This window comes from Ovis aries, chromosome 20 (genome assembly GCF_016772045.2).
Source record: "Ovis aries strain OAR_USU_Benz2616 breed Rambouillet chromosome 20, ARS-UI_Ramb_v3.0, whole genome shotgun sequence".
Taxonomy (NCBI): domain Eukaryota; kingdom Metazoa; phylum Chordata; class Mammalia; order Artiodactyla; family Bovidae; genus Ovis; species Ovis aries.
Genome location: NC_056073.1, coordinates 6871947 through 6897349, shown reverse-complemented (window position 1 = coordinate 6897349; position 25403 = coordinate 6871947). Strand labels below are relative to the sequence as shown.

At 52.9% G+C, this 25403-nt stretch overlaps 1 protein-coding gene across 2 annotated transcripts in view; it reads left to right on the top strand.

The window, feature by feature from the left end:
* The first annotated feature begins 569 nt into the window (after window positions 1-569).
* LRRC1 (leucine rich repeat containing 1) overlaps window positions 570-25403 on the top strand; it is a 130095-nt gene continuing 105261 nt past the window's right edge. Inside the window, exon 1 of one of the 2 annotated variants that reach the window (XM_027959033.3) lies at window positions 570-908. In XM_027959033.3, coding sequence (XP_027814834.1) covers window positions 750-908 — 159 coding nt within the window. In that variant the 5' untranslated portion in view covers window positions 570-749. Of the gene's footprint in view, window positions 909-12277; window positions 13785-25403 lie in introns of those variants that run through there. The other variant, XM_060403075.1, reaches the window with a different exon arrangement.

Below are 25403 nucleotides of genomic sequence, written 5' to 3'. Positions count from 1 at the left end.
CGGGCCGGAGGGCAGGGCCGGGGGGCAGCCCGCTCACCTGCGGGGCCGCCGAAGCATCGCGCACGCCGGGGGCGGGGAGGGGGGCGGCAGAAAAGTCGCGCGGCGGCGACGCCTCAAACGCGCCCGGAACCTGGAGCTCAGGGGCGCCCAGGGCGCGCAAGGTACGCTCCAGGGCGGCGCCTCCCGACCCCGGAAGGGAAAGCGGTTTCGGGGCGAGGGGAGCCGGAGAACGAGGTACGCGCAGCTACCTCAGAAGTTGTCCCGCCGCCCGCCGCGCCCCCTCCCCGCCGCACTCCCTCACAGGGGCTCCCCAGACACGCCCCGGGGCCCAGCCCGAGCCGGGGTGCGCGGGGAGCGCACCGCCAGCGTCCGGCTGCCGCGGCGCCGACCTTCGGGTTCCGGGCCGCCGGGAAAGCCCCGAGCGGAGCGGCCCCCAGGCCCGAGCAGCTACGCGCGCGCCCCCAACTCCGGCGCGCATGCGCAGTGGCGAGGCGGCGGCGTGTCGGAAGCGGGGCCCGCGGTGGGCGGGGCCCGGGTGGGCGGGGCGCGTCGGAAGCGGCGGTGGCGCTGGGTGGGCGGGGCTCCCGCCGAGGTGCCTGCGCGCGGCGGCGAGTCCGGAGCCCGGCGCGAGGCGCCAGCGAGCGAGTCCTGGGGCCGGCGGGCGCGCGGGTGCGCGGCGGGCGGAGCGCGGCCGCCGGGCGGGCGCGGAGCCCGGGTCTCGGCGGCGCGGGCTCCGGCGGCGGGCGGCGATGTTCCACTGCATCCCGCTGTGGCGGTGCAACCGTCATGTGGAGACCATCGACAGGCGCCACTGCTCGCTGCTCTACGTGCCCGAGGAGGTCTACCGCTACGCCCGCAGCCTGGAGGAGCTGCTGCTGGACGCCAACCAGCTCCGCGAGCTGCCGGAGGTGAGTGCGGCCTCACCTGCGCGCCCTGCCGCCCCGTCCTCTCCTTTCCGCTCCCCCTTCCGTCCCCTTGGCCATCTGGGCACCTGGCCGCCAGGTTCCGCGGTCACGAAATCTACCTGCGCTCACCTGCTGCTTCCTCCTCAAAGTTCCTTTTCTTTCTGTACGGAGCGACCTTCTATGGTTGCCGGAGTGTGTGCGCTTTGTGGAGACGCCGTCTAGATACACGTCTAGGGACCAGAGCCCGGCACCTGTGAGCGGGCGAGTGCGGGGCCAGGCGGCCCAGGACGGTGCCTGGCTGGGAGAGCCCGGCCCGGCCTCCGGCTCCTCGGGCCGGTCCCCTCGGCCCCGCCATGCCGCGATCGCCGGCCGGGGCGCGGTTCCCCACCGGCCCGGGCAGGGCCGGGAGGAGGAGGCGGGCAGCGCGCTGGCTGGCCGTGCTATCTCGGCATCTCCCGAGGAATGTGCTCCCGGCCTCGTCGGGGGGAAGAGCCGTGGCTGGCCGGCCCGCCCGCCCGGGCTCCAGGACCGGCCACCCGGGGCGGGGCGGGGTTGGCGGGGGCTGCCCCAGCTGAGCTGCGGGCAGGTGCCCGGCTCTGCGTGGACCTGTTGCGCGAAAGGAACCGCGGCGAATGCCGGCAGAGCCTCTGCCGGGCGGGCCGGCCTTGCCGCCCGGCTCTCGGAGCGGCGGCGTTCAGCCTGCTGCTGATTGCTGCCTTTGCAGGGGTTGCATTTACCTCTTCTGAGTTGTTTGCGGTACATTAATCTCCCTACCCGGCCAGACCTGTCGAAGCGACACATGCTGATTGTGCTTTAATGGAAGGTCGCTCGGGGACTGCGAAACTTTTACGCTTCGAGCCTGCCTGGGGAAATTAGCTTGAGAGAGCCCGAAGGAGGAAAGTAGCCCAGCATCCAGGGCTCTGCAGGAAGTCGGGGCGCTTGATCCGAAGGTGTGCAGGAAGTGCGGAGGCTGCTGGCAGCGGGGCCAGACCTGAAGGCCCGAGCGTCCTCCTGCTGGACCCTTTGTTAACACAAAGCCGAGACGTGGTCACAAAGACACTCAGCAGTCAAATGTTCTGGCCTGTTAGAATGACCTGATTCGTCCTCCGGCCCGGCAGAGCGTTTTAAACAGAACTGTGTTTTTCCTCAATATTTCAAGTGTTGTTATTATTCCTGGATTAACTTTCCTTCGTCCCGGGTTAGAAGTGATTGGATGGTTTGCTCTGTGCAGTTGAGGGGGGATTATTTTCACTAGGATCTTTGCAAATCTACCCCCCCCCCCCACCCCCAAGCTTTGTTTAGCTTAGAAGCAGAAAAGCCATCCAATTCCCTCAGGCATTTATTATTTTGCAGGCATTTTCAAACACATGGTTTTATCTGGCCTTTAGCTGCCTTAAATTTGACTTAAAAGTCATGAGCTCACTTACTGCCTTAAGTTGTAATAAGTTTTAGGCATTTTCTACTGTCAGGAATATCGACTATGTAATTTAATACTTTTCAAGGGCTTCAGAATGAAGTTATTAAAGCTTGAGTGAAAAGCTGTTCGACTAGAAATGTTTCAGGGCTCTTTGTGGTGTTTTTGTTTGTTTGTTTTCCTTTGTAGCACTGGAAGATTTCCTGTGACTGGATTGGCTTTTTACTGCCTTCCACAACGTTTATGGGTTTTCTGTACTGTTCCGGGATCCAGCTTGGTATAGGAAATTATGGGGTTTGGATGTGTCAGGTATTTCTACTGATTCTAAATGGAAACTTCTCAGAAGCTCAAAATACAGTTGGATTGCCCTCAGTAAATATGGTAAAAAAAGCCTTTTCAAAGGTTATAAGAGATCTTGCTTATGGATAATTGCTCTTACAGCTCTTAAAGTAGCTTTATAGTTTTCAAGTTGTGTAAAATGTTTCTCCCTGCCTTCTTGTGTGCCTGCGTGTGTGCAAGCCAGACTCCAGCAACAGCCTTGAAAACACCGGTGTTTCATTCACGGTCTTTGAGACCTTGGGCTCCTTGGTGCTGCTCACCGCTGGCCTGACCTCCCCCAGCCGGTCGTCCCCTTACCTGCCATATCACCCCATGTCACCAGGGGGCCCCTTTTGCTGATGTGCACGCCTTCAGGGTCCTTGGGTTGGTGGCCATACCTGTGGTACCTTCTCCCCTCTGCAGTTTGTTTGCAGCCTTGGACCCCAACCCAACAGCAAAGGTGCACACACACCTTGGCCTTCAGCATCATGAAAAGCATCTCCTCTCCCTGAAGTTCTGCAACCTCTGATTTGCTCCAGTCCCCTTGTTTTCTAAAGCGAGACTCAGGATTGAAGTGATTTTCGGGGCCATTCAGCCAGTGAGATCTGATCACTCTGGCCGCCCCCACCTGCCTCCCCCGCCATGCATCTGCCAACTGAACAGGAAGCTGTCCTCGAGGACTTCTCACCCCCATCAGACCCTCAGTTATTCAGCCCTCTGGTTTATTCTTGTCGTGAAAGCTTGGTCTCAGTCGAGCCTTTATTGACCCTCCAGGATTTTGCTAGTTGTGGGGGATACAGAGATTAAAGAAAATGTGAGTCCTCTGAGCAGTTTGCAGCTTTGTGGGGAGACAGTGACTTTAGTACAAGTGCGGTGGGTGTGGGTGGAGCGGGCACCCCAGTCATCAGCCTCAGCTCAGCGGTGGTTACTGACCTAATTGCTGACCTCTTGCTGAACCTGCATCGGTGCCCTCAGCAGTGGCCACAGCCGCAGATAGCCTCTCATGGCTGCAGGGGACTCAGTCCTCACCTCCCGCCTCCTCACCCCGTCCCCTCCGCTGGCTGGTCCCCTTGCCCGGCCCCATCCCTTTGGGGTGTATGTTAACGAGACACCCTGAGGTGCGCCCTTGGGAGCATGAGTTGTGTGTCCAGTGGGTCCTGCTCATAAACCCCTGTTCTTCTGCTGAATGAAGGTTGCCGAGTCTGATTCAGATCCTCCTCTGCTTCTTGTCCCTTGAAGCTCATCACTGCTGTGGCCCCTGGCCTTCTCTAACGTAGTAAGAGAACAGTCAGGTCTTCAGAAGCGACGGCCGTCCACGTGGTGCAGTGGTTTTTTTTGCCTCTCCTGCCTGCCTCTCTGCGTTCCTGACACCATCAGTTTTCCCCTCGGTGTGCACGATTCTCAGATGCCTTCAAATGTGTGTTTGCTGTGGTCTCTTTGGACCATCGCAGGGCCTGGCCTACCAGGCAGCAGACACTTGCAGCGAGTGCTCTCAAGCCTTTCTAGGTTAAAGAGTTGAGTTTCATCATGTCCCCTCCGCTTAGAGCTCAGCTGATGGTTCCATGATTGCCAGATGCCATCTGCCCCCACCCTTCCTTCTCTCTGGGATCCTGCTTTATTCTTTTCCTAGCCCTTAGAGCACTTATCACCCCTTGACTCCAGATTGGATCCTCACTTACTGATTCTTTGTCTCCTCAACCAGAGCTCAAGCGCCACATGGGCAGGGGAGTTTCAGTTCGTGGCTGAACTGAGGACAGTGTCTGGGACCCCGTGGGCACGCCTGTTGCCTGGATGTGTCATTACATGCCGTCGTCGCAGGGACACCGTGCTGTTTCCTCACCATCGTGATTGCCCTTCCCACACCTAGCTTCTCCTGTGCACTGGTCTGTCAGAACTGGAAAAGACGTTCCGAGTCCAGTGTCCCATTCTGCCTGCTTTTGTTTTCTGTCTCTTCTGTGCCGGACGGTTTATTTTATTTTTTGCCGGGAGGTTTGCAAGATCTTATTTCCTCCACCCCCCAGCCCCAGGTATTGAACCTGAGCCCCCGACAGTGAAAACGCTGAGTCCTAACCACTGGACCGCCAGGGAGTTCCCCCATGCGGGACACTTGGACTATCTTGTCTTTCTGAAGTCATCTTCATGCGTTGTAGACATAGTCTCTGTGAATGTGATTGCAGGCTCGTCAGCTGGGATCTGCTGGGAATCAGCCTGCCTTGTCTCCAGCCCGCTGTGTTTTAATGTGCAGTGGCTCCTCTCCCAGCAGTTCCTTTGCTGGAGGCCGGGCCCGTGGTTTGTCCGGGCTCACAGGTTCAGGGACTCAGCCTGTCTCCATCCCTCCTGTCGCTGGGTCGCACCGTGAAGCAGCAGGGGCGAGGCTGCTCGCGTCAGCTCAGGGGCTGCTCTTGGGTCACCTGCAATCTCTCCTCTAGCCTTGCCTTCCTGCTGTGTCATGGTGGCGTCTGCCTTATAGGGTGGCTTCTGAGCCTGCAATGCGGGAGACCCGGGTTCGATCCCTGGGTTGGGAAGATCCCCTGGAGAAGGAAATGGCAGCCCACTCCAGCACTCTTGCCTGGAAAATCCCATGAGTGGAGGACCCTGGTAGGCTACAGTCCATGGGGTCGCAGAGTCGGACACTGCGAGACTTCACTTTCACTTTCACTTTCTGGGGATGAAAGAGGATGCATGCAGAGCACTCACAGTTAGATCTGCCATGTTTAAGGTTTCTGGATATTATGCTAAGGCACTTTTATTAGGAAACTTTTTTTTTTTCATATAACAAATTTATAATATCTGTACAATTGTTCTCTTCTTTCACCAAAATATAATATTCTCTTGATTTTTGAGGAAACAATGTCTTTTCAACTGGAGTTTAAAGGCAGTTTACTGGGAATTTGAAAAAAAATTAAAATTTTAATATCCTTTCAAGTAATAATTAGAGGAATCATAGATTCTGTAAAATGTAGGTGTCCTCGCAAGTGCGTGTGCCGTAAGGATCTCCTGCTGATGTGCACTCTCTTCGCTTGTGCGCCCTTTCAGTGGTAGCCAAGGGAGAAAGGACAGATGTGGACTTAGTGCTGAAGTCATCTCTTGGGATCAGATGAGGGCTGGGAGCTGATGGCTGGGGTTTCAGGGCAGTCTGCTAGAGGAGAGCGACAGATGGACGGCTGAGGGCTCCCCACCCCGTGGTGGGTGGCCACGCAGGGCCCCTGGGAGCCCACTCGGAGGCGGTGGTATAGTTCATACACGTGCAGCCGTGCGTGGTACACGGTCGTGTCGTCATTGCCTGTCCTGCTCAGTACATGCTGAGTTCTCTTTTTGTTGCTTTTTTTAAAATCTGATTTTTACATTGTCTCACCTTATAGTTTTATAAGGGCTAAAGCATATAAAACATTATATTTGGACAGACTTTAAGTAACATTATCCTGGAGGAGGGCATGGCAACCCACTCCAATATTCTTGCCTGGGGAATCCCTATGAACAGAGGAACCTGGTGGGCTGCAGTCCACGGGGTCACAAAGAGTCGGACATGACTGAGCGACTAAGCACAGCTCAGCAAGTAACATTACAATGAAAATAATTTAAGGCAAGCCCAGGAGGAAGGGCATCCAAGAGAGCGCTTGCCCCTTAGAGCTTGACGCGTTTCTCCTTAGGGAGCCCAGTTCTCCTCCTGCAGAGAGCCTGTCCTGTTACCCAGCTGAGCACTTAGCTGTTTCCTGACTCTGTTCTGTATTAGCCCAGCCCCCCACCTTTCCTCCCTCCACGCCGCCGCTTTACAGGTGAGGAAACTGAGGCCTGGTGGGGTGGTTGTAATTTGCCCTAGGTTGGTGGACACTAGAGGGTCTTTGATTAGAAACGTTCAGTATCTGGTACTTATAATAATAATTACTGATATTTGAATGAGCGCCAGACACTGCATTAAGTGCTGTCTAGAAATTATTTCCCTTAAATGGAATCACCACTCACTTTAGCCCTTATAATTCCAGTTTTGCCCGTGCGGGCACCGAGAGGTATTTAAGGAGTGGTCCCGGAGGCTCCTGCAGGGAACTTGGCCCCGCCTCCAGGCCCCTGTCACTTGCACCGGGGGCGGGGCCTGGCCCTGTTACAGTTTGGAGGGGGCTCACTCTCTGGGGGGTGGAGGGGAGGCTTCAAGGGGTGATGCTCACCTTAGAAGGAAGGAGAAGAGCCATCGCGGTCCCCAGAGCCTGTCCTTCCCGGGTAGCCAGAGCGAGGGGTGCCTGGGTGGTCGAGCAGGACTGGAGCGGGGCCGGGCTGGGTCTGAGCAGGTGGGCCTCAGTTCTGGAGAGGTGGTTCCGGAGCGGAGCAGAGGAGGCAGTGAGGCTCGGCCGGCCGCGCAGGTCTGGCGCCCCGGGGTGAGCCGTGCCCTCAGGGACGTTCGGGTGTCTGATCCAGCGTGCTTCCTCCCGCTCCCCTTGCCGTGTCGTGCTGACCGCCCAAGCCCCTCGTCAGTGCTGGGAGTCACAGCGCACAGAACATCCGCATGCTTGTCCTGGATGTGTTTTCCTCCGTCGTGGGGCATGTTGGCATTGAATTTGTCAATTGCTCGCTAAACAGCATACTGGACGTTAACTCAGGAGAAAGATGGAAGGCCTGAGGTGCTGACTTTCTTTTGGGTTTCAGTGAATGTGGTTGTGGAGTTGATAATATTGTAGCCACAGTGATGCTGGAGACCCCGTGGGTTCTTTTTGCCCCAGTGACGTGAGCTTAGCAACGCCTGTACCTCACCAGGGAATCCAGTTTCATCCTCCTCTGCTGATGCTTTGCAGCACTGATGCTTGCGGCATTTCCACTTCCAGAGTCACTTGAAGTGAACTCGTTGCTGAAATCTCTTTTTTTAAAAACAGCTCTTTGAGAAAAAGTAAAGCTGTTCCCTGAACAAACCTGTCCCAGCATTGACAGAGTTGAGTCATGCTGGTAACATGGCAAAATAAGCCCATTTCCACAGCCCCCCTTCCTTCTTCCCAGGGCCTTTTGGGGAGAAGGGGGAACCCTGGTCCCTCCTCATATCTTTCAGAGCGTTATCACCTCTACCAGAAACTGTGGCTGCTGTAACTGTGGTACTTGGGTGCTTGGTGGTATTCAGTTGTTCACTCATGTCCAGCTCTTTGCAACCCCCATGGACTGTAGCCCGCCAGCTTCTCTGTCCGTGGAATTCTCCAGGCAGGAATATTGAAGTGGGTTGCCATTTTTTTTCTCCAGGGGATCTTCCCAACTCAAGGTACTTGGGATTTCCTCAAAAAGGACGCTTTACACAGGCTTGAATTTTGGGGAGGTGTAAAGGGTAGCTGATACTTACACAAGAGGGTCAGAAATAACAGTGTCAACAGTTCTTTGCAGTGATGACAGAAATCCCAGCCACGGTCCCGCTGAGCCATGGCTTATGAGGGCGTGGATCCAGTGAGGCTGAGGGCTTCCATGCTCACAGAAGTCTGAAGGAATTTTGCCCGTTTCACGGTTTCCCCGGGAACCCGGGCCTAGACGTTTGTTTTCCACTTCGTGTGATAGTTATGAGGGCAGTGAGCTCATGGGCCAGATCTCAGTTAGCGTGAGGAGACACTGCTGGATGTCCATTTACTTTCTCGGGTGTGATTTAGAGGACGGGGGTGGTAATTTACCGTTGCACGTGGTATTTCAGGAGATCTGATCTTGTGTGTGTGTGTTTGTATGTGTCTTAGTGTAAAATATTCTGAATTTCTAGAAGTCATATGGAATAAGAATTTTTTTCTTGCTTATCACAGTTTAGAAGAATTTCCTTATCTAGGCTGTAACTTCTGGATCCCAAAGAATTTGACTCAGTTGGGAGAGATTTGGTATTTCTGTTTCCAAGAACCACAGGGCATGAATTTGTCATGTAGCGGGCGGAAGGTGTTACGCATAGATGCAGTACATTCCAGACTGATTCCTGGAAGTGTGGCTTCTACAGCCTGATGGCTCTCCTCACCTGTCCTTCCACAATCCATACCCATTTCAGGGAGACAGATAGTTGGAGGGGCTGTCAGCCGACTCAGGGTGGACTTGGGGAGCTTGAGTCAGATGAGCAGCGGTGAAGGCTGGAAAGGAGCTGCTGAGACTCTGAGGATGTGACCTGGGCTCTTGACTGCCCGGCCTGAGATGGAAGCTAGGGAGGCCTCTGAGGCGTCTGCCTTTAGTGCGACCTGCCTGACTTTGACCACGACCCGGCCTTGTTTTGTCTGTCTGTGAGTGTTGAATATGTAGAAGAACTCAAGAATAAAAAATGTGTCTTTTCCTTCATTCCTTCCAGGTAATACCAGACGTGAACAGTTATTTAGCCACATCCATGCAGCTAGTGAGATCTTAGTTCCCACCCCAGGGGTTGCCCCCTGCAGTGCAAGCTCAGAGTCCTAACTGCTGGCCCCCCGGGGAAGCCCCCACATGAACAGTTTTAGGTTGTCCTTGCTTTTTCTCTTCCCATACCAGCATCTATTTATCATTCTTGGAAAGAGGGCTCCTACGTAAATTACTTCTATGTAAATTACTGTATAAATTGCTTCACCCTCTGCTTTTTCTGCACTGAACACCCTGCCCTGGACCTCTGCTGTGCCAATCCGTGTAGGTGTATTTTAGCATTGGTACTGGTGCCCTGGGTTCCCTCGTACTGGATACACCGTGATCTACTTATCTCACCATTCTCCTTTCGCTGGACATTTAAATTGTTCCAGTTTTTTGAAGCACTGATTCATGTTAGATTGAATATCCTTGTCCATATTACTTTGTACACCTGTGCAGACATTTCTTTAAGATAAAGTTCAAGGTGCGTAATTGTTAGACGAAAGGATGTATACTTTACAGAGTTCAGTAAGTGTTGCTAGGTTGTCGAGATTATTACTTTAAAGTTTTATGTATTTATTTTTAGTTGCGTTGGGTCTTCTTCGCTGCTCGGCCTTCTTCTGTAGTTGTCACGAGTGGGCTTATCTCTTGTTGCGGACCGTGGGCTCTAGGCGTGGGCTTTAGTACGGGTGGCACACAGGCTTAGTTGCCTCTCAGCACCTGGAATCTTCCCCAACTAGGGATTGAGTGCTTGTTCCCTGCACTGGCAGGTGGATTCTTATCCTCTGCACCACCAGGGAAGTCCAAGGATTGTTATTTTTGAATTCAGGTTGGACTGGAGAAATCTACCCACTTTACAGCTAAAGAAATGCAAGACGAGAGAGGCAAAGTGATGGGTCACAGCAGAGTGAACGTGGGCTGTCTTCTCCCACTCCCGACTCCAGGTCTGGTGGTCCTTCTGGGGCTGGAAAAATACACGGGAGACGGATTCTGTCATCTCTGCCCCCTCTCTCCTTGGCTGGGCTCTTTCCCAGAGACCTGGGAGGACCCTTGGTTTTCCATCAGTCAGTCAGATGTTTGCTCTGGGTCTTTGAAAGACTGAGGTCTGATGCTTGCATTCAAGAGCCTGCCTCCATCTGTAGTTGGGCAGAGAGGTTGGCATCATGGAATTCTAGATGTGAGCTGACTTGGTTTCTGGAGCAGGAGGGCAGGTGGTGAGCAGGGTGTGGGGCCCGGGAAGCCCACGTGGTTCTCTGCCTCCCGCCGCCCCTCCCGTTGGTGTGCTGGTGCCTGCTTGATGGAAAAGTGTGTAGGGTGGTTAGGAGATACACCTCTTAGCTGTGACGCCTGAGACAAGTTCTTCAGCCTAATTGGACCTCAGTTTGCTCATCTGTACAAAGGGACTAACAGTCCCCACCTCATGTGTGCGAAGATGTAATGGGTTACTGTGTATAAAGTGCTGGGAACAGTGTCTGTTCCACAGACAGCACCCAGTCAAATCTGCTGGGTGTTGTCATTCTTGGCTATTTTGTGGGAGAGGCCCAAACACCTCTGCCCCGTCTCCTTGGAGTCCTGTCTCGGTTCCTGGTGGGAGAGCTCTGGTGTGAGGGGTGGCTCGGTTCCTGGTGGGAGAGCTCTGGTGTGATGGGTGGCTCGGTTCCTGGTGGGAGAGCTCTGGTGTGAGGGCTGGCTGCCCGCCGCAGTGGCTGCTCTCTGGCAGAGCACAGCCTGGCTCTGTCTCCCGCCTCATCTCCCGTCCCTTCCCAGCCTGAACTGTGCATTTCGGCGGCGCTTCGCTGCCCTGGGTTACCCGTCATTTCATGGCTCCGAGTCTTCATTTCTGTGCTCTGTCTCCTGGGAGTTCCTCTTTCTCGGCTTCTTTGTCTGCCTCCCCATCTTCCTCCCATGGGATGCAGTTCAGGAGCTCCTGTTCCCCTGGGCAGCCTTCCCTTCCCTCCTGCCTGGTTTCCGGGGGCACCTGTGTCATTACTTTGGCCTCCTTGTAATGACCTCTGTCTGCCACCAAAGCTACACGCCTTGTCTTCTTTGCATTCCTGCTGCCCCACACAGCAGGCTTTTAAGACATATTCGCACAGCATTCTTGTGGATGTTTTCAGCCCTTTTGGGGAGTGGCTTTGGAAATGGGTTCGTAAATCAAACTTACCAATGTTACTTCACGAAGAGCTGGGCGTTCTCACAGCCTTGCCTGTCTGGGTGGTGCCTGGGTGGTGGCCCTGATCTCACAATTACACAGCCCTGGACTCGGCTGATCGCTCCCGCGGACCCTAGCACTGACCTTGGGCAGTGTGCATAATCTCAGTTCCCTGTCTGAGTCATGAAGGGGTGCTGTCAGTGACGCTGAAGGTCTCTCTGCGCTCTGACCTCCCTGGATGCTAGTTTTATGGCATTTTATGGCTCCATGCCGCAGCCTTAACCTGAGGGGAGTGGGCCCCAGTTGTGCACGTGACCTGTGAGGTTGCTCAGTGAGGTTTAGTAGAACCACAAGTCGAGGCTTAATCATTATAATCAAGGATTCGATAATAAGGAGAAGCTGTTCCAAACGCTTACCCTCCTGTGGTCAGTTGTTGATTCCCAGAACCAATTAAGGGAAAAAGATCAGCAGATTTTCTTTGGTTAAAACACATACACACACACCCTCCAGCAACCTTTGAACACCGAATTTTTTCCCCTGTGCAGTTGCATTCTCCCAGCTTTTAGAAGTGACGTAAGATAGGCCAATTAGCCGAGGCAGTTTGTCTCCTTTTGAAATGAACTTGAGCGGTTCAGAGGAGGTTGCTTGAAACTTCACTCTGGGTTGGTTTGAGCATCCACCCAAAAGACAGTACTTTGGGAAACTCACGCTGGGGACTGTTAAAGAATGTCTGTGGGTTAGTATCAGACTGAGCTGGCTTTTCGAGGAGTATTTTAGGATCAGGAGCTGCAGCCTTCTGCTCTTCTGCTGTCAGTTGCTCTCCTGACTAGATGCTGGTATAAGGCTTCCCAGGCAGTGTGGTTCAGGAGTGGGCTTGGGGACAGCTTACCTACTGGGCCCCGGCAGACCCTTCCTCCCACTCCGCTGTGCACTCAGCATCTTTTCTGAGTGCTGTCTGCGTTCCAGGCTTTGTTCTGCCCAGCAAGGTGGGTGCCTTGCCTTGTCCTAACGGAGCTTCCATTCCAGGTAAGGGAGGCCGCCAGTAAATGGAAGAGCAGATAAGAATTTCAGATAGTGATCAGAGCTATAAAGCAAACCAAACAGGGAAATGCCCTCAAGTGTGGTGGAGAGGTTTCTGTTTATTCCGAGAAGGCCTCGCCCAGTAGCTGACCTTTGCCCTGGAATGGTGAGGCAGCTGTGTGCGCAGTGAGGAGGTCCTCGCAAAGGTTCTGGATGAGTTCGGGGTGTTTGTGGGCAGAATGAAGGTCAGAGTAGCTCGTGTGTCGGGAGGTGGGTGGGGGAAATAAAGGTGAAGTTGCTGGTGGGGTTAGTGTGTGTTGGGTCTCAAACTGGTGATTTCGGATTTTTTTTTTTTCCCCCATAAACTGAAAGTATGGCAGATGTAAGCCCATAGAGTTCCGGTTTGTGTTTTACAAAGTTTACTCTGCCGGCTGGTGAGAGTTTAATCTCGAGGGAGGAAGGTTCACAGAAGCAGAGACCTGGAGAACCAATGGGGGCTTGGAGCAGGGTGGTAGCAGTGAGTGACGAGATTTATATTGGGGGTAAAGTCAACAGGACTGCTGATGTGTGAATGCAGGTTTTTAGTTTTATCAGTTGGGGGGCTGGCAGAGCCTTCCCTGGTTTGGGAGGACCGGAAACGGCGTATAGTGGCATAGAAACTGGTAAATCCTTGAGGTAGGGTGTGGCAGAGTGTTTACGAGACCCGGGACTTAGGCGCGGAAGCCTGGACACCAATAATTATAATAAAGACAGCAAACATTTTTTGAGCAATGGGCCCTGGACTGCATTTTGCCTAAACAGTTCCCATGATGAACTTGTTCAGTCCTCACAGAGACCTAACTTCCTTTTACATAAATGCACGAATGCTCAGTCATGTCCGACTCTGCTACCCCAGGGACTGCAGCCCGCCAGGCTCCTCTGTCCATGGGATTATCGAGGCAAGAATATTGGAGTGGGTTGCCATTTCCTCCTCCAGGGGATCTTCCCAACCCAGGATCGAACACGTGTGTCCCGCATCTCCTACACTGGCAGGGAGATTCTTTGCCACTGGCCCCATCTGGGAAGCTCTTTTATGTAAATAGCTTTATTATACTCCCTAGGCCACCCGGGGCACAGACAGACGACTTACCTTGCTAAAGTCACACAGCTAGTAGACAGCAGAGCTTGGGGGTCAGACCGAGATGGTCTAGCCGGTATCCCTAATCCCTGGACCAGCCTTCCTCAGGGTCACACACGCAGAGACCACTTCATGGGCGCCCAAAGCCCCCTGATGGGCCACGAGTTATGTCTGCTCTGGGTTCTTTTTGCAGTTGTTTAGAAAAAGAGCGCTGAGCTGAAATACCGTTTTAAGAATTAGGTCACCAAATATTAATGTGCTTATTCACGCATAATCTTTCAAAGAAGATTAGTGGTGCCCATTTTGCGGGGCTGCATTTTTTACCTTCAGGAGAGAAAATGAGCGCTGGTTTTATCCTAGGAGTGTGCCTGTTATAATTCTGCTCCCGATTATTCAGTTGTTATACTATCGATTTCTGTTCTGAAAGCGTGATATCAAGTGATTAGCTTATGAGGCAGTTATGAGTCTTGACTGGAAGGTCAGAATGACGGGGAGGCTCTGACGAGCTACACACGTCGCAGTGCTGCTGCCCGTGGATGCCAGTACGATCAGGTTGGTAGGAGCCGCGTCTGATGGGAGATGCGGCTTACCCAGTAGCCTGTGACCATGACTCACCTACCTCGGTTTTTGACATCTTCATTCTAAAATAGGAGATAGGAGAGGAAGTATCACGTCATCTCTGTTAACAGTGATTCGTGGAAGTTACACAGAGGGTGAGAGAAAGCGCCCCACCCCTCAGTCTTCAGCCCCACCCCTGCCCACCCCTCTTTACAGCTTACCTTCAAGATGCCTTTGTCAGGCAGATAGAGAGCAGAGGGTAATTGCTTGTGAGGCGTAGTTCCCGTGGTCTTTACAAAATTTCTGTATTCTAGAATGTTTGATTTTGATTTTCGGGCCTAGGTCTAATGCGAGTCTGGCCCAGGAGGTGTGTCAGGTCACATCTGTGGTTTCAGCTCGCTGGTTGTTGCCTCGCATAGGGGCTTTCAGCCCCCCAGAAACAGGAGTGCCTTCGGAATACTCTCGACTGCAAGGAACAAGCGTCTCAGCCTAAGTGCCTTGAATGACAGGGGCCCTTGGGCCTCCTGTGTCAGGAGGCCAGGAGGAAGGCGGTGGCAGGGTTGGTCCAGCAGGTTGGCTCCTCGGAGGGTGGGCCCCGGGGACAGGCCCCGTGCTCACAGTCACGGGCGGGCCCTGGGCTCCAAGGGCGGCGGGACAGGCGAGGAGTGGAGCGCTGGGTGCGGTGGGCGTGGGTGCTGTGCTCCGCCAGGAGAGGGGCAGAGACGGCGCCCGCCTGTTGGCGCTGGCAGGTGTGATCCTCTGGTGACCTCTCTCTGTTCTAACCCTCTGTCTTTTTTTTTTTTTTTTTTTAAATATGTATTTATTTGCTGCTGCAGGTCTTAGTTGAGGCATGTGGATCTCGTTCCCTGGCCAGGGGTCCCTGCGTTGGGAGCTCAGAGTCTTAGCCGCTGGGCCAGCAGGGAGGCCCCTGATCTATGCCTTCTGCTGGAAGCACAGAGACTGTCTGCTCAGAAAACATTTCTGGCGGGAATGATTTGTTTATTGAAAAAGGAAAGCTTGGACATGTCAGTGTCTTCCCTAGGTTTTCTTCACACTGTGTGTGAGAGATTTGGGAGAGAGGAACAATATAAGTCAGCAGGATGTTATAAAGATTTAATTGCAAAGTAGACTGATTTTCTAAGTTGTTGAATTCAAATGTGCTGGATACTTTCTAGTAGTTTCTGATTGTGGTCTTCCATTGCGGACTTTTTCTGACTTAGTGGTCTTGCGTCTTCCAGACCTCCATGCCTCTGTGGGTGCTGTGCACTTTGCTTAGAAACCTCTTCTCCGGGACAGATGCTGCCTCCTCTGAGAAGCCCTCTGGGCTCTGCAGCCACACCCGTATCTCCGTGCCGTCCCCGCCCCCCAGCCTCCCCGACCCCAGCACTGCTCCGCCCACCTCTCTCCTGCTGCTCCTCAGGGTTAGACTTGGCCGTGCATCTGTTTGTTTCCCTTGGTTTGCCATCAGGGACCCGTTTTATGTATCTCTGTCTCAGGCACTGGGGGGCTCAGAGTCTTATTCACAGGAAATGTTCAGAAAACGTCTGTTGCGTTGAAAAAAAAGTTATTTTATTGGGGTAGCTAAGATACATAAATCCTTGGACATTTCCTCTGATGCCCCAGTGTGTGAGTTGCTCCAGGGGACCAGTGGTGCTCTGTCCCGCCTCGCCAAGTTCAGCCTGTGCCCGCTGTCCTTGTAGGGAGTGCAGGCCACTGGCAGGTCAGGCGTGCTGCCCTCGGACAGGAGGCTGGGGCTGAGTCAGTGCATCCTGCCGGTCCGAAGAGGACCCAGCGTGGGCCTGCTCAGGCCTGTCTCTGCTCAGATGAGGAGAGAGGTGACTGGGGTTGTGAGGGGGAGGTCTGCCCACCCACTGGACTGTCTGCCCTCGCCTTGGAAGGAGGGAAGGAAGCCTCAGCGGCAGTTTTGAAAATGCCCAGAGCAGTCCTGTGCTGACCACCTTTGCTGATTGCGTGTTTCAGATGCACAGCTAGGCACGTACCTGGGATGTGCTTGGTCCTCAGGTCAGCCTTAGGTGGGAGGGCTTTTAAAAGCCCCGTTTTACAGATGGGAACAGGAGGCTGAGCCCTTGGCTGAAGCCGCCTGTAGGGCAAACAACCTGGTGGGAAGTGCAGGCGCTTCAGAGGCCCTGCTTTTCTGCCACGCACTCATGTGTCAGAGCCGGGCCAGGGACCTGGAGATCAACACGAGGCTCCAGGGCGTTGAAAGCCCACCACGTTTATGAATCAGGCACCGGGCAAGCAGAAGTGAGCGGTGGCATCCGACACCCGAGCCGATGGTGCCTCTGAGGCCACGGAGCTGGTGCCACAGGCTTCCTGGGGGTGGAGTGCGGAGGGCACAGCCCAGCCACGTGTTTCAGGAGAGGGGTCAGGACGCAGGAGCCCATTGTGGGCGGCGGAGGGAGCCAGCTTCGGCAGGTTGGGCTTTCTTGTCAGTGGAGGCTTGTCATCAGTGGAGTTGCAGTAAGCCCGGGCGGAGGAGGGCATGGGGCAGGGGCTGATCAGACTCCTGTGGAGACAGCTCATACCGGGGGCAGCTTGAGCATGGACTTTCTGGGGAGGAGGACAGGTGGCGGGGGGCATATTTCGGAGGCAGATAGAGTCAGAGTTTGGTGACTGACTGGCCTGGAGGGTCTCGGGGGACAGGGGTCAAGGATCACCGCTGAGTTTTCAGTTTGAGTCACTGGGTCCTGCCTTCAGAATTTGAAGAATGAGGAGGAGGGTGCATGAGGTTAATAAGAGATCAGGCCTGGGGGCTTCAGTTCTCTCAGTGGAGGGTGGGGTGGGGTAGGCGGAGAGGAGGTTGTGGGGGGCTCCAGGCATTCTATGGGGGGGGCTGCGCGTTCCTGGGGTGCTGCTGGCCTTCCTTCCTGCCTCATTTTGTTGGAAGGCTCAGCTCTGTGGACCTGGGATAAGGCAGGGTGCCCAGTCCACCTGCAGGGGAGGCCGCAGGATGAGAAGGGGCAAGGCACCTGATGGGTTCAATCCCTGGGTCGGGCAGATCCCCTGGAGGAGGGCACGACAACCCACTGCAGGATTCTTGCCTGAGAAATCCCATGGACAGAGAACTGTAGCATTCACACCACTCAAAATTTCGGGCTTCCCAGGTGGTATCTGTGGTAAGGACCCGGTCTGCCAGTGCAGGTAGACGTATGAGACACGGCGGGGGCGGGGGGTGTGGAGATCCTCTAGAGGAGGGCGTGGCAGCCCACTGCAGTGTTCTTGCCTGGAGAATCCCAGGGACAGAGGAGCCTGGTGGGCTGCAGTCCACGGGGTCGCAAGAGTCAGACACGACTGAAGTGACTTGGTACGCGTTAGCTTGAGGCCCCTGAGGTTTCCCACGTCCGAGGTTTGCGTTGCTGTTTCTGCAGACAGAGGAGAGGGTTCCCGCCGGGGGGAAAAGTCCTGGAGAAGCAGTGGGTGGAGACCATGGGAGAGGTTGTGGCAGGTCTGGAACAGCGGAGTCAGGGGAGTGACAGGAAGTAGCTCTGAGCAGGGTCAGCATCCCAGGGTGTGACCTGGAGGCAACAGAGACGCCCAGGGCGTGGCGATCACCGGCCTTCTGTCCCCACAGGGTGGAGGGGTCCAGCCAGAGACAGGTGTGTGGCAGGAGGGATGTGCCCCTGTGCCCCAGGGGAGGGAGCCTCCTGCTACTGCCTCACTGAGTGCTGTTTTTTTTTTTTTTTTTTAATTCTTTTGCTGGGAAACAAGAGTTTCCATGTGAAGTCTCCCGATTTTTGAGTTCTGAAATCTTACCCAACCATTTAGAAGCCACATTGTGGGTCAGGGGGGGCACAGGGTGGGTTTGGCTGGGCTCCTGTGGGCTCTGACGTTCCTAGGACTCTGCAGAGGGATCCCACTGTCTGGGTGGCATCTCGCCTTCCTGGGCGTCTCCTTTGGTTTGGAGGATGGAGGCTCTAAAGATAAAGACCTAACTAGCTAATTAGTTTCTCAGGAGGAGCTAACAGGGGCGATAGTAATCTGAAGCCTTGGCCCCGGTGAACTGGGATCCTGATAACAGTGTGTAGCAGCTCTGCTCCTTTGCTCTGGGCAGAGCGGCCCTCTTCGCCAGCCCTCTCTCTTTTTCTCTTGTTCCCAGGTCCTTTCTTGACTTGTCCTTCCTCTTTGCTTCTTCACAGCCTTTTCTTTCCTGACCGCGTTTCCCTCATCTCTTTTTTTTTTTTCTGTATTTCCCTTCTTCCCAGTTCATTTTTCTCAGAGTTTGCCTCAATTTAATTAGTTCAGGCTGAGTGTAGACCAATGTTTTCGCGTGTTGCTTCAGTAAACTTTGATATTCCCTTCTCCGAGTTTTCAGCCTCTGTGAATGAGCTGTAATGTAGGCACATGTACAACCACAGGCAGCGTTTCCTCTTCTGATTGGTGGGGAGCCTGAACCCTGGGGGTTTTGCTCAAATTTCAGAAATACTGTCTGCCCTCAGCCACCCTCTCATAGCTTTGACCACCCTTGAGCTGACAGGTCCTTGTCCCTTTGGAGGGACAGTTGACATTTGGGGCAGGCTGGGAAGCAAGCCTGCAGTGTAAGGCGTGTGGGAAAGCGCTGCAGCTCTGACCCAGGTCCTCTGCAGTGCTGACGGGGGTGTTCCCGAGGCGCTCCCCAGGCGGCCCCTGGGGAGGCACCTGGACATGACCCTCGCTGCCTGCCTGGGGTCTGTGCCACTTCCGCCCTCCGTTTTCAGTCTGGCTGTGAAGACTTGGAGTCCAGACACACTGTATTTGCGAAGTAACTAACCATTAAGTTTTCTCACTTCCAGAGACGTTTTGCTTAGACCTTAAGTTCGTCTTTTGGAGAGAAAGGTCCGTTTCTCTTGGCCTTTGTGGTCCTGCGGTGGGTGGACTCTGAGACCTGACTTCATGGGCCCTTCGGGCTCTAGAGGGGCCAGGTTGGGAGCCCTGAGGCCTGGGCTCCCTGGGGGGCTGTAAGGAGTGCCATGCGTGTGGCCGGCACGGTGGCTTGCCGACCAGCACGCGCACACGAAGCAGGCCCTCGGCTGCACCCCTCCGGGACCTGCTGGGGCTGGGCTGCCTCCTCTGGCCCGTCCTGGGCAGACTCCGCCCGGGTACGGACCTGCTTCTTTGCCAGAAGCACCCACAGAGTTCTCTGAACACCATGGATTCTGAAGCTGTGTTTCTCGGGATACTGACGTGTGGCGTGGAGCAGGGGGCGGTGGGCGCCCAGGTGAGCGGTGCTGGGGTCCGGCGGCCCTGCCCTGAGGACCGCGGGTGCTGTGGGCTCCGGGGCGGGAGGGACGGGTTCCTTCCCCGTGTCCTCTCCCGGTCCCATGGTCTCGCCGAGTGACCTCACGACTCCCAGCCACGCCTTTCTGGTCCTTTAAAGGGACGCTGGCGCCGCCGTCGGGAGGGCGTGGTGAGGAGCACAGTCCCATCCACAGGGTGCCCAGCTCAGTCTGGCGTGTGCTTCGGTGCTCATCACCTGGGGTTGCAAACCCAGGGTCTCCGTCCGTACTCTGAACTTCTTGTCAGAGAGAGTGGGTGGCTGGCCCTTGGGGCTCTCCTCTGTCCTGGGGCCCCTTCCTCTGTGGCGACCCTGGATGTGGGACCCTCGTCCTGTCGACCCTGGCGTTTGGGGCTCAGCCTGTAGGTCCGTGTCTGCCCCTGGCTGTTGCCTTTCTCTCACTTCCTGTTTTGCTCTCCTGTAGGGCCTTTCCTCCTGAATCCTTACACACACGTACACGTGTACAGACACGTGTTTGCACATGTACATGCATGTACACGCGTGTGCACTGCTGAGCTGGTACCGAGGAGCTGTATCTGAGGCCTGGCTTAAGCCCAGCCGTCTTCTCCCAGGTCACTGGAACGAGGTGACGGTTGCCCGAGGCCCTGGCCTGCCGGGGAGCTCTGCAGCCCTCGAGGGCTGACCTCTGCCCGCTGGGCCTGCAGGGGCTCAGGGACAAACCCAGGCTCTGTTCTTCCTCCGCACCCACGGACATGTGAAGCAGGCTTCGCGCACTGGTCTCCACGAAACTTCATCGCAGCCACTGTGACCTTGAGTCTTCCTGGAGGACAGGCAAGCTGGCTTTTACAAAATGTTTTGTTTTTATTGGTTTTTAATGCTAGCCCTGAAAAAGAATGCCTTGGTTTTGGCCCAGGGTGCTGTCAAAACAAAAGCCTTCCCGTATCCAGGATAGAAGCAGGTTTCCGGAGGGCCCAAGCGTGTTGCCACGGTTGAGTCTCCATCTCCCCTTTTTGACTTTTCAATAACTCTGCATCCTTCTTGAGCTGATCATTTAAAATTCTAATTGAAAGTGTGGCTTTCATAACGTGAGCTCTTTTGGCAAACGTGTGAAGGTGTGTCTGATGTAATTCCAGTCTCAGAAGCAGTTTTTAAGTAAAAGAGGCTTTAATCTTCAGTGCCTTTGATGCTGGGCTGTTCATTAGATATTTTGAGAATGTAAATTACGGTGAACACAGTACCAAAGGGCACTTTTTTTTTTTTTCTTCGTTTGGTATATTTCCTCATTCTTGGGTTGGTAATTATATTTGGGATAATTTAGGCTTGGACTGCAAAATAGATGTTGGGTCTGTGTTCTCTATTTGTTATGTAGCAATGCTTCTGTGTTCACTGCCTGGCACAGTATCTAGGTGTGTTTTAGGGCTCGAACCCCTTCTTGTCTCTCTCAACAGGCTCTTGAATCTTAAGGAAAAGAAACACGTGGGGAGAGAGAACTCACAGAGATGGAAATTCTAAGTGCCTAGCGCCTATAGAAATCAATCAGAAATCTTTTTATGTTCATTTTGAGTTACCAAAAATCAGTTCAGTTCAGTTCAGTCGCTCAGTCGTCCGACTATTTGCCCCCGTGAATCGCAGCACACCAGGCCTCCCTGTCCATCACCAACTCCCCGAGTTCTCCCAAACTCTCATTCATCGAGTCGGTGATGCCATCCAGCCATCTCATCCTCTGTCATCCCCTTCTCCTCCTGCGCCCAATCCCTCCCAGGATCAGGCTCTTTTCCAATGAGTCAACTCTTCGCACGAGGTGGCCAAAGTATTGGAGTTTCAGCCTCAGCATCAGTCCTTCCAGTGAACACCCAGGATGATCTCCCTTAGGCTGGACTGGTTGGATCTCCTTGCAGTCCAGGGGACTCGCAAGAGTCTTCTGCAACACCACAGTTCAAAAGCATCAATTCTTCAGCACTCAGCTTTCTTCACAGTCCAACTCTCACATCCATACATGACCACTGGAAAACCATAGCCTTGACTAGACGGACCTTTGATGGCAAAGTACTATCTCTGCTTTTTAATATGCTACCTAGGTTGGTCATAACTTTCCTTCCAAGGAGTAAGTGTCTTATAATTTCATGGGTGTAATCACTATCTGTAGTGATTTTGGAGCCCCCAAAAGTAAAGTCTGACACTGTTTCCACTGTTTCCCCATCTATTTCCCATGAAGTGATGGGACCAGATGCCATGATCTTCGTTTTCTGAATGTTGAGCTTTAAGCCAACTTTTTCACTCTCCTTTTTCACTTTCGTCAAGAGGCTTTTGAGTTCCTCTTCACTTTCTGCCATAAGGGTGGTGTCATCTGCATATCTGAGGTTACTGATATTTCTCCTGGCAACTGTGATTCCAGCTTGTGCTTAAATCAAAGTAGAGCTAAATTTACAGTTAGTGCTTTTTGAATATGGCTTTATTTCAATAGAAAAATAATATGTTGAAGTTCCTTATTCAAGTTTTCAATAATTTTCTGGGATTCTTTGTAAACTATTTCTTGGAAAGTCAAGGAAGGCTGGTGGACACATACCCGCCCTTCCTTCCTGTTATTTCTGATCCGTGCATCTGGGGAACGCTCTCCTGGGTGCCAAACCATCTGGAATAGTATGAGAGCTCCCTAAAAACCCCGCTCTTTTCCCCTCTACAAACATTTTATCACATCAATTTCATGGTGATAGATTAAGATAGAGAAGATAGCCAGAATTTTAATTAGTGCTTCCATTTTTAAGCTAAAAAAATTCTAGTTAGGATGATATTTTTGATTCTGGACATTGATTTTGGGGGGTAGTTTTTTTTTTTTTTTCTGCCTCTGATTACAAATATGACACTGATGCCCATTTCAGGAACCTTGATAAACTAAAAAATGTTTAAGAAGGCAGAGGAAAGTCCCCTGTAATCACATCTAAGGTTCAAAAGATTCAAGTCCCTGACTCCAGTGAGAGGTAGTGATTGTGCAGAATTCCACCCCAGGAACTCCGGGGTCCTCCGTCGCCCTCCAGCATCTGGTTTTGCGTGCCCCGCCCCGCATTGTGAATGCCTGCCTTTCTCCTGGACTCAGCTCCTGGAAGGGAGAGGCTGTCTTCAGTTTTTATATTGCAAGGATCTAGCGTAATGGAGGTAGTCTAAAAGGATTAGGAGGGACTTCGCTTGTGGCCCAGTGGTTAAGCATCTGCCTTGCAATGCAGAGGACATGGGTTCAATCCCTGGTCAGAGAACTAACTTCTTACATGCTAGGAGACACCTAAGCCCGTGAGCTGCAACTCCGGAGCCCACGTGCTCCGGAGCCCACGCTCTGCAACAGGAGTGGCCTTCTCCGCTGAACCCCAGTGCGACCAAGGAAAGATTAAGCTGGAATGAAATTCCACGCACTCTAAGTTCACACCATTGAGTTGAATGAAGCTCCATGCTTTTTAAGTTCACACCATTGAGTTGGAATGAAACTCCATGCTTTTTAAGTTCACACCATTGAACTGGAATGAAATTCCACGCTTTTAAGTTCACACCAGTGAGTTGGAATGAAACTCCATGCACTCTTAAGTTCACACCATTGAGTTGAATGAAACTCCATGCACTTTAAGTTCACACCATTGAGTTGGAATGAACCTCCACGCTTTTTAAGTTCACACCATTGAACTGGAATGAACCTCCACGCTTTTTAAGTTCACACCATTGAGTTGAATGAAACTCCATGCTTTTTAAGTTCACACCATTGAGTTGGAGGCAGCCAGCGCTCTGTGGTCGGGACTGGGATTTATTCTGTTTTTTTTTTTTTTTTTAAATGTCTAGAAATATTTTAGGGAGCATTTTATATTTTGAATAAGTAATGTATGGATGTGATAAAACATTGAGATAGCACCAGAAACGTGTATACAGAGAAGAACAGCAGCATCTCTTTCCCAAGTTCTAGGCCTGCACTTCCCTTCAGCAGAGAAAGCCACTCTTTTATCACTTTGTATCTTTCCAGAGGAGGTCTCAGCATCTCATATATAAGCCTAAGTAGCAAAGATGGCGGAGAAGGCAGTGGCACCCCACTCCAGTACTCTTGCCTGGAGAATCCCATGGACGGAGGAGCCTGGTAGGTTGCAGACCATGGGGTTGCAAAGAGTCGGAGATGACTGAGCAACTTCACTTTCACTTTTCACTTTCATGCATTGGAGAAGGAAATGGCACCCCACTCCAGTGTTCTTGCCTGGAGAGTCCCAGGGACGGAGGAGCCTGGTAGGTTGCAGACCATGGGGTCACACCGAGTCAGACACGACTGAAGCGACTTGGCGGCAGCAGCAGAGGTAGTCTGTGCACGTGCGGACGTGAATGCCGATTACCTCTTAAGCAATCTTCCTTTGGGAGGCAGGGCAGGGGTGGACATATGAGTGACGGGGCCTTTCTGAAAGCCGTTCTGTACTCTTTCTGAAAACTGGAAGCCAAGCCCAGCAATTCCAGCTCTGGCATTCAGTTTTAAAAATAGAAATACCAGTCTGTCAAGATAGAGATTGCAGAGTTTTGTTAATGCGTTTTTGCAGTGGCCAAAAGGAAGGAGAAGAAAAGGAACAGAAAAAAAGAAAAAAAAAAGGAAAAGGAAACACAGTGAAGGCTTGTCAGGGAAGTGATTGAATAGATTGCGATACACTTACGGAGAGGAGGCGGTGCTTTATTAAGTAGTCTGGAGGAACTTTCTTGATGTATTTTTATCTAAGAAAAGAAAGATGCAGAGAAGATTGTCCAGTATCTCCTTTTTACAAAATAATGAGAAACTCCGTGTGTGGCTGTGCTTTTGTCTGTTTATGTGTGATGTTATGAGTGCAGAGAAAGACCGGGGAGGGGAGAATCAAGTCACAAATGCTTTCTAAATTGAGTTTGCTTTTCTTGATTTTCAACAGTATGCCTGGGATCTTCCCTGGAACAGGTGTCACGGTCATTGAAGTGATTTGTCAAATCTCCTTCCTTTCACTTCTAGGAAATGGGTACTCAAATCCTTGCCTAATCTCATTGCGCAAGTGCGCTTATCTTCTAGGGTCTGAGTCACCCAGGGCAGGAGCTCGCTGCTCAGCATGCACGTGGTGGGTCCCGCTGTGGCCTGAGTGTCTGGAGGTGCTCAGCGCCCGTGTAATCGCTCTGTAGGGCCAGAAGAAATGATTGCTGAGGCCGTACAAGAGCCAGGGGTAGTTCAGGGTCTGATGGTCACCAGAGGGTCTTACCAGCAAGGTGAGTTAGGTGACAGAGTGACTCAGTGGTGACGGTGACAAATGGAAGGGCGTTGTGGAGAAACAGGCAGCTTGTGGGGGTGTCTGCTGGGTTTGCATCTCAGCATACCTCTTGGTTGCCCTTTGCATTTATCTGGTTAGCCTTGCTGGGATTAGGAAAGTACTCCAAGATATCATGTCCCCCCAGCTTCACAGAAGTGCCTACATGTTCCTGAGTGAATGCGCAGTAAGTCCCAGGGAAAGGTCTAAATTGCTGTTATCGGGACCCTAAATAAGTCTTGGGTTGAGGAGGTTCCCTATCTGCTCAGACATCTGTAGAGGAGTCTAGAAGCTCTGCTCTTGACCAGAGCAGTATAAATGCCAGATGAAAGGGATGCGGGTGGTGGGGCCTCAGCCCCCGAGGGTAGGGCAGCTCACCAGCACCTCTCTGGCTTGTGTGTCCCTTCCCGCTTCTGTAGAATCTGGGCTCCAATGAAAACTTTCTCGTTCCTCGATTTTCCCTGTTGTGCTTCTGTGGGAGATGTTACTTTTCACCAGAGCTCTTTTAAAAACTGCTACGTCTGAAGGGAGATTTATCAGCCAGGCAGAGAAGGGCTCCTCTGCTCGTTATGGGCAGAACACGCTCACAGATGCAGTCTGAGAGCATAGAATGCGTGCGTGACGATCGGATTCGTATTGTGCTTGCTGCTGCTGCTGCTAAATCACTTCAGTCGTGTCCAACTCTGTGCGACCCCGTAGATGGCAGCCCACCAGGCTCCCCCGTCCCTGGGATTCTCCAGGCAAGAACACTGGAGTGGGTTGCCATTTCCTTCTCCAATGCATGAAAGTGAAAAGTGAAAGTGAGGTTGCTCAGTAAGTGTCCGACTCTTCGTGACCCCGTGGCCTGCAGCCTATTAGGCTCCTCCATCCATGGGATTTTCCAGGCAAGAGTACTGGAGTCGGTTGCCATTGCCTTCTCCTGTATTGTGCTTAGGGCTTGGTTGACGTGTATAGTTTGGGGCATAAAACGCTCTGTTAACTCCATCCACAGGTCTTGCTCACGCATGTTGCTTCATTCAGGCCACATCTCCATTATTATGTGCAGAATTTTAGGTTTTTTTAGAATCAAATGCAAGACTTCACATTTCTTGGGGCTAAATTTAA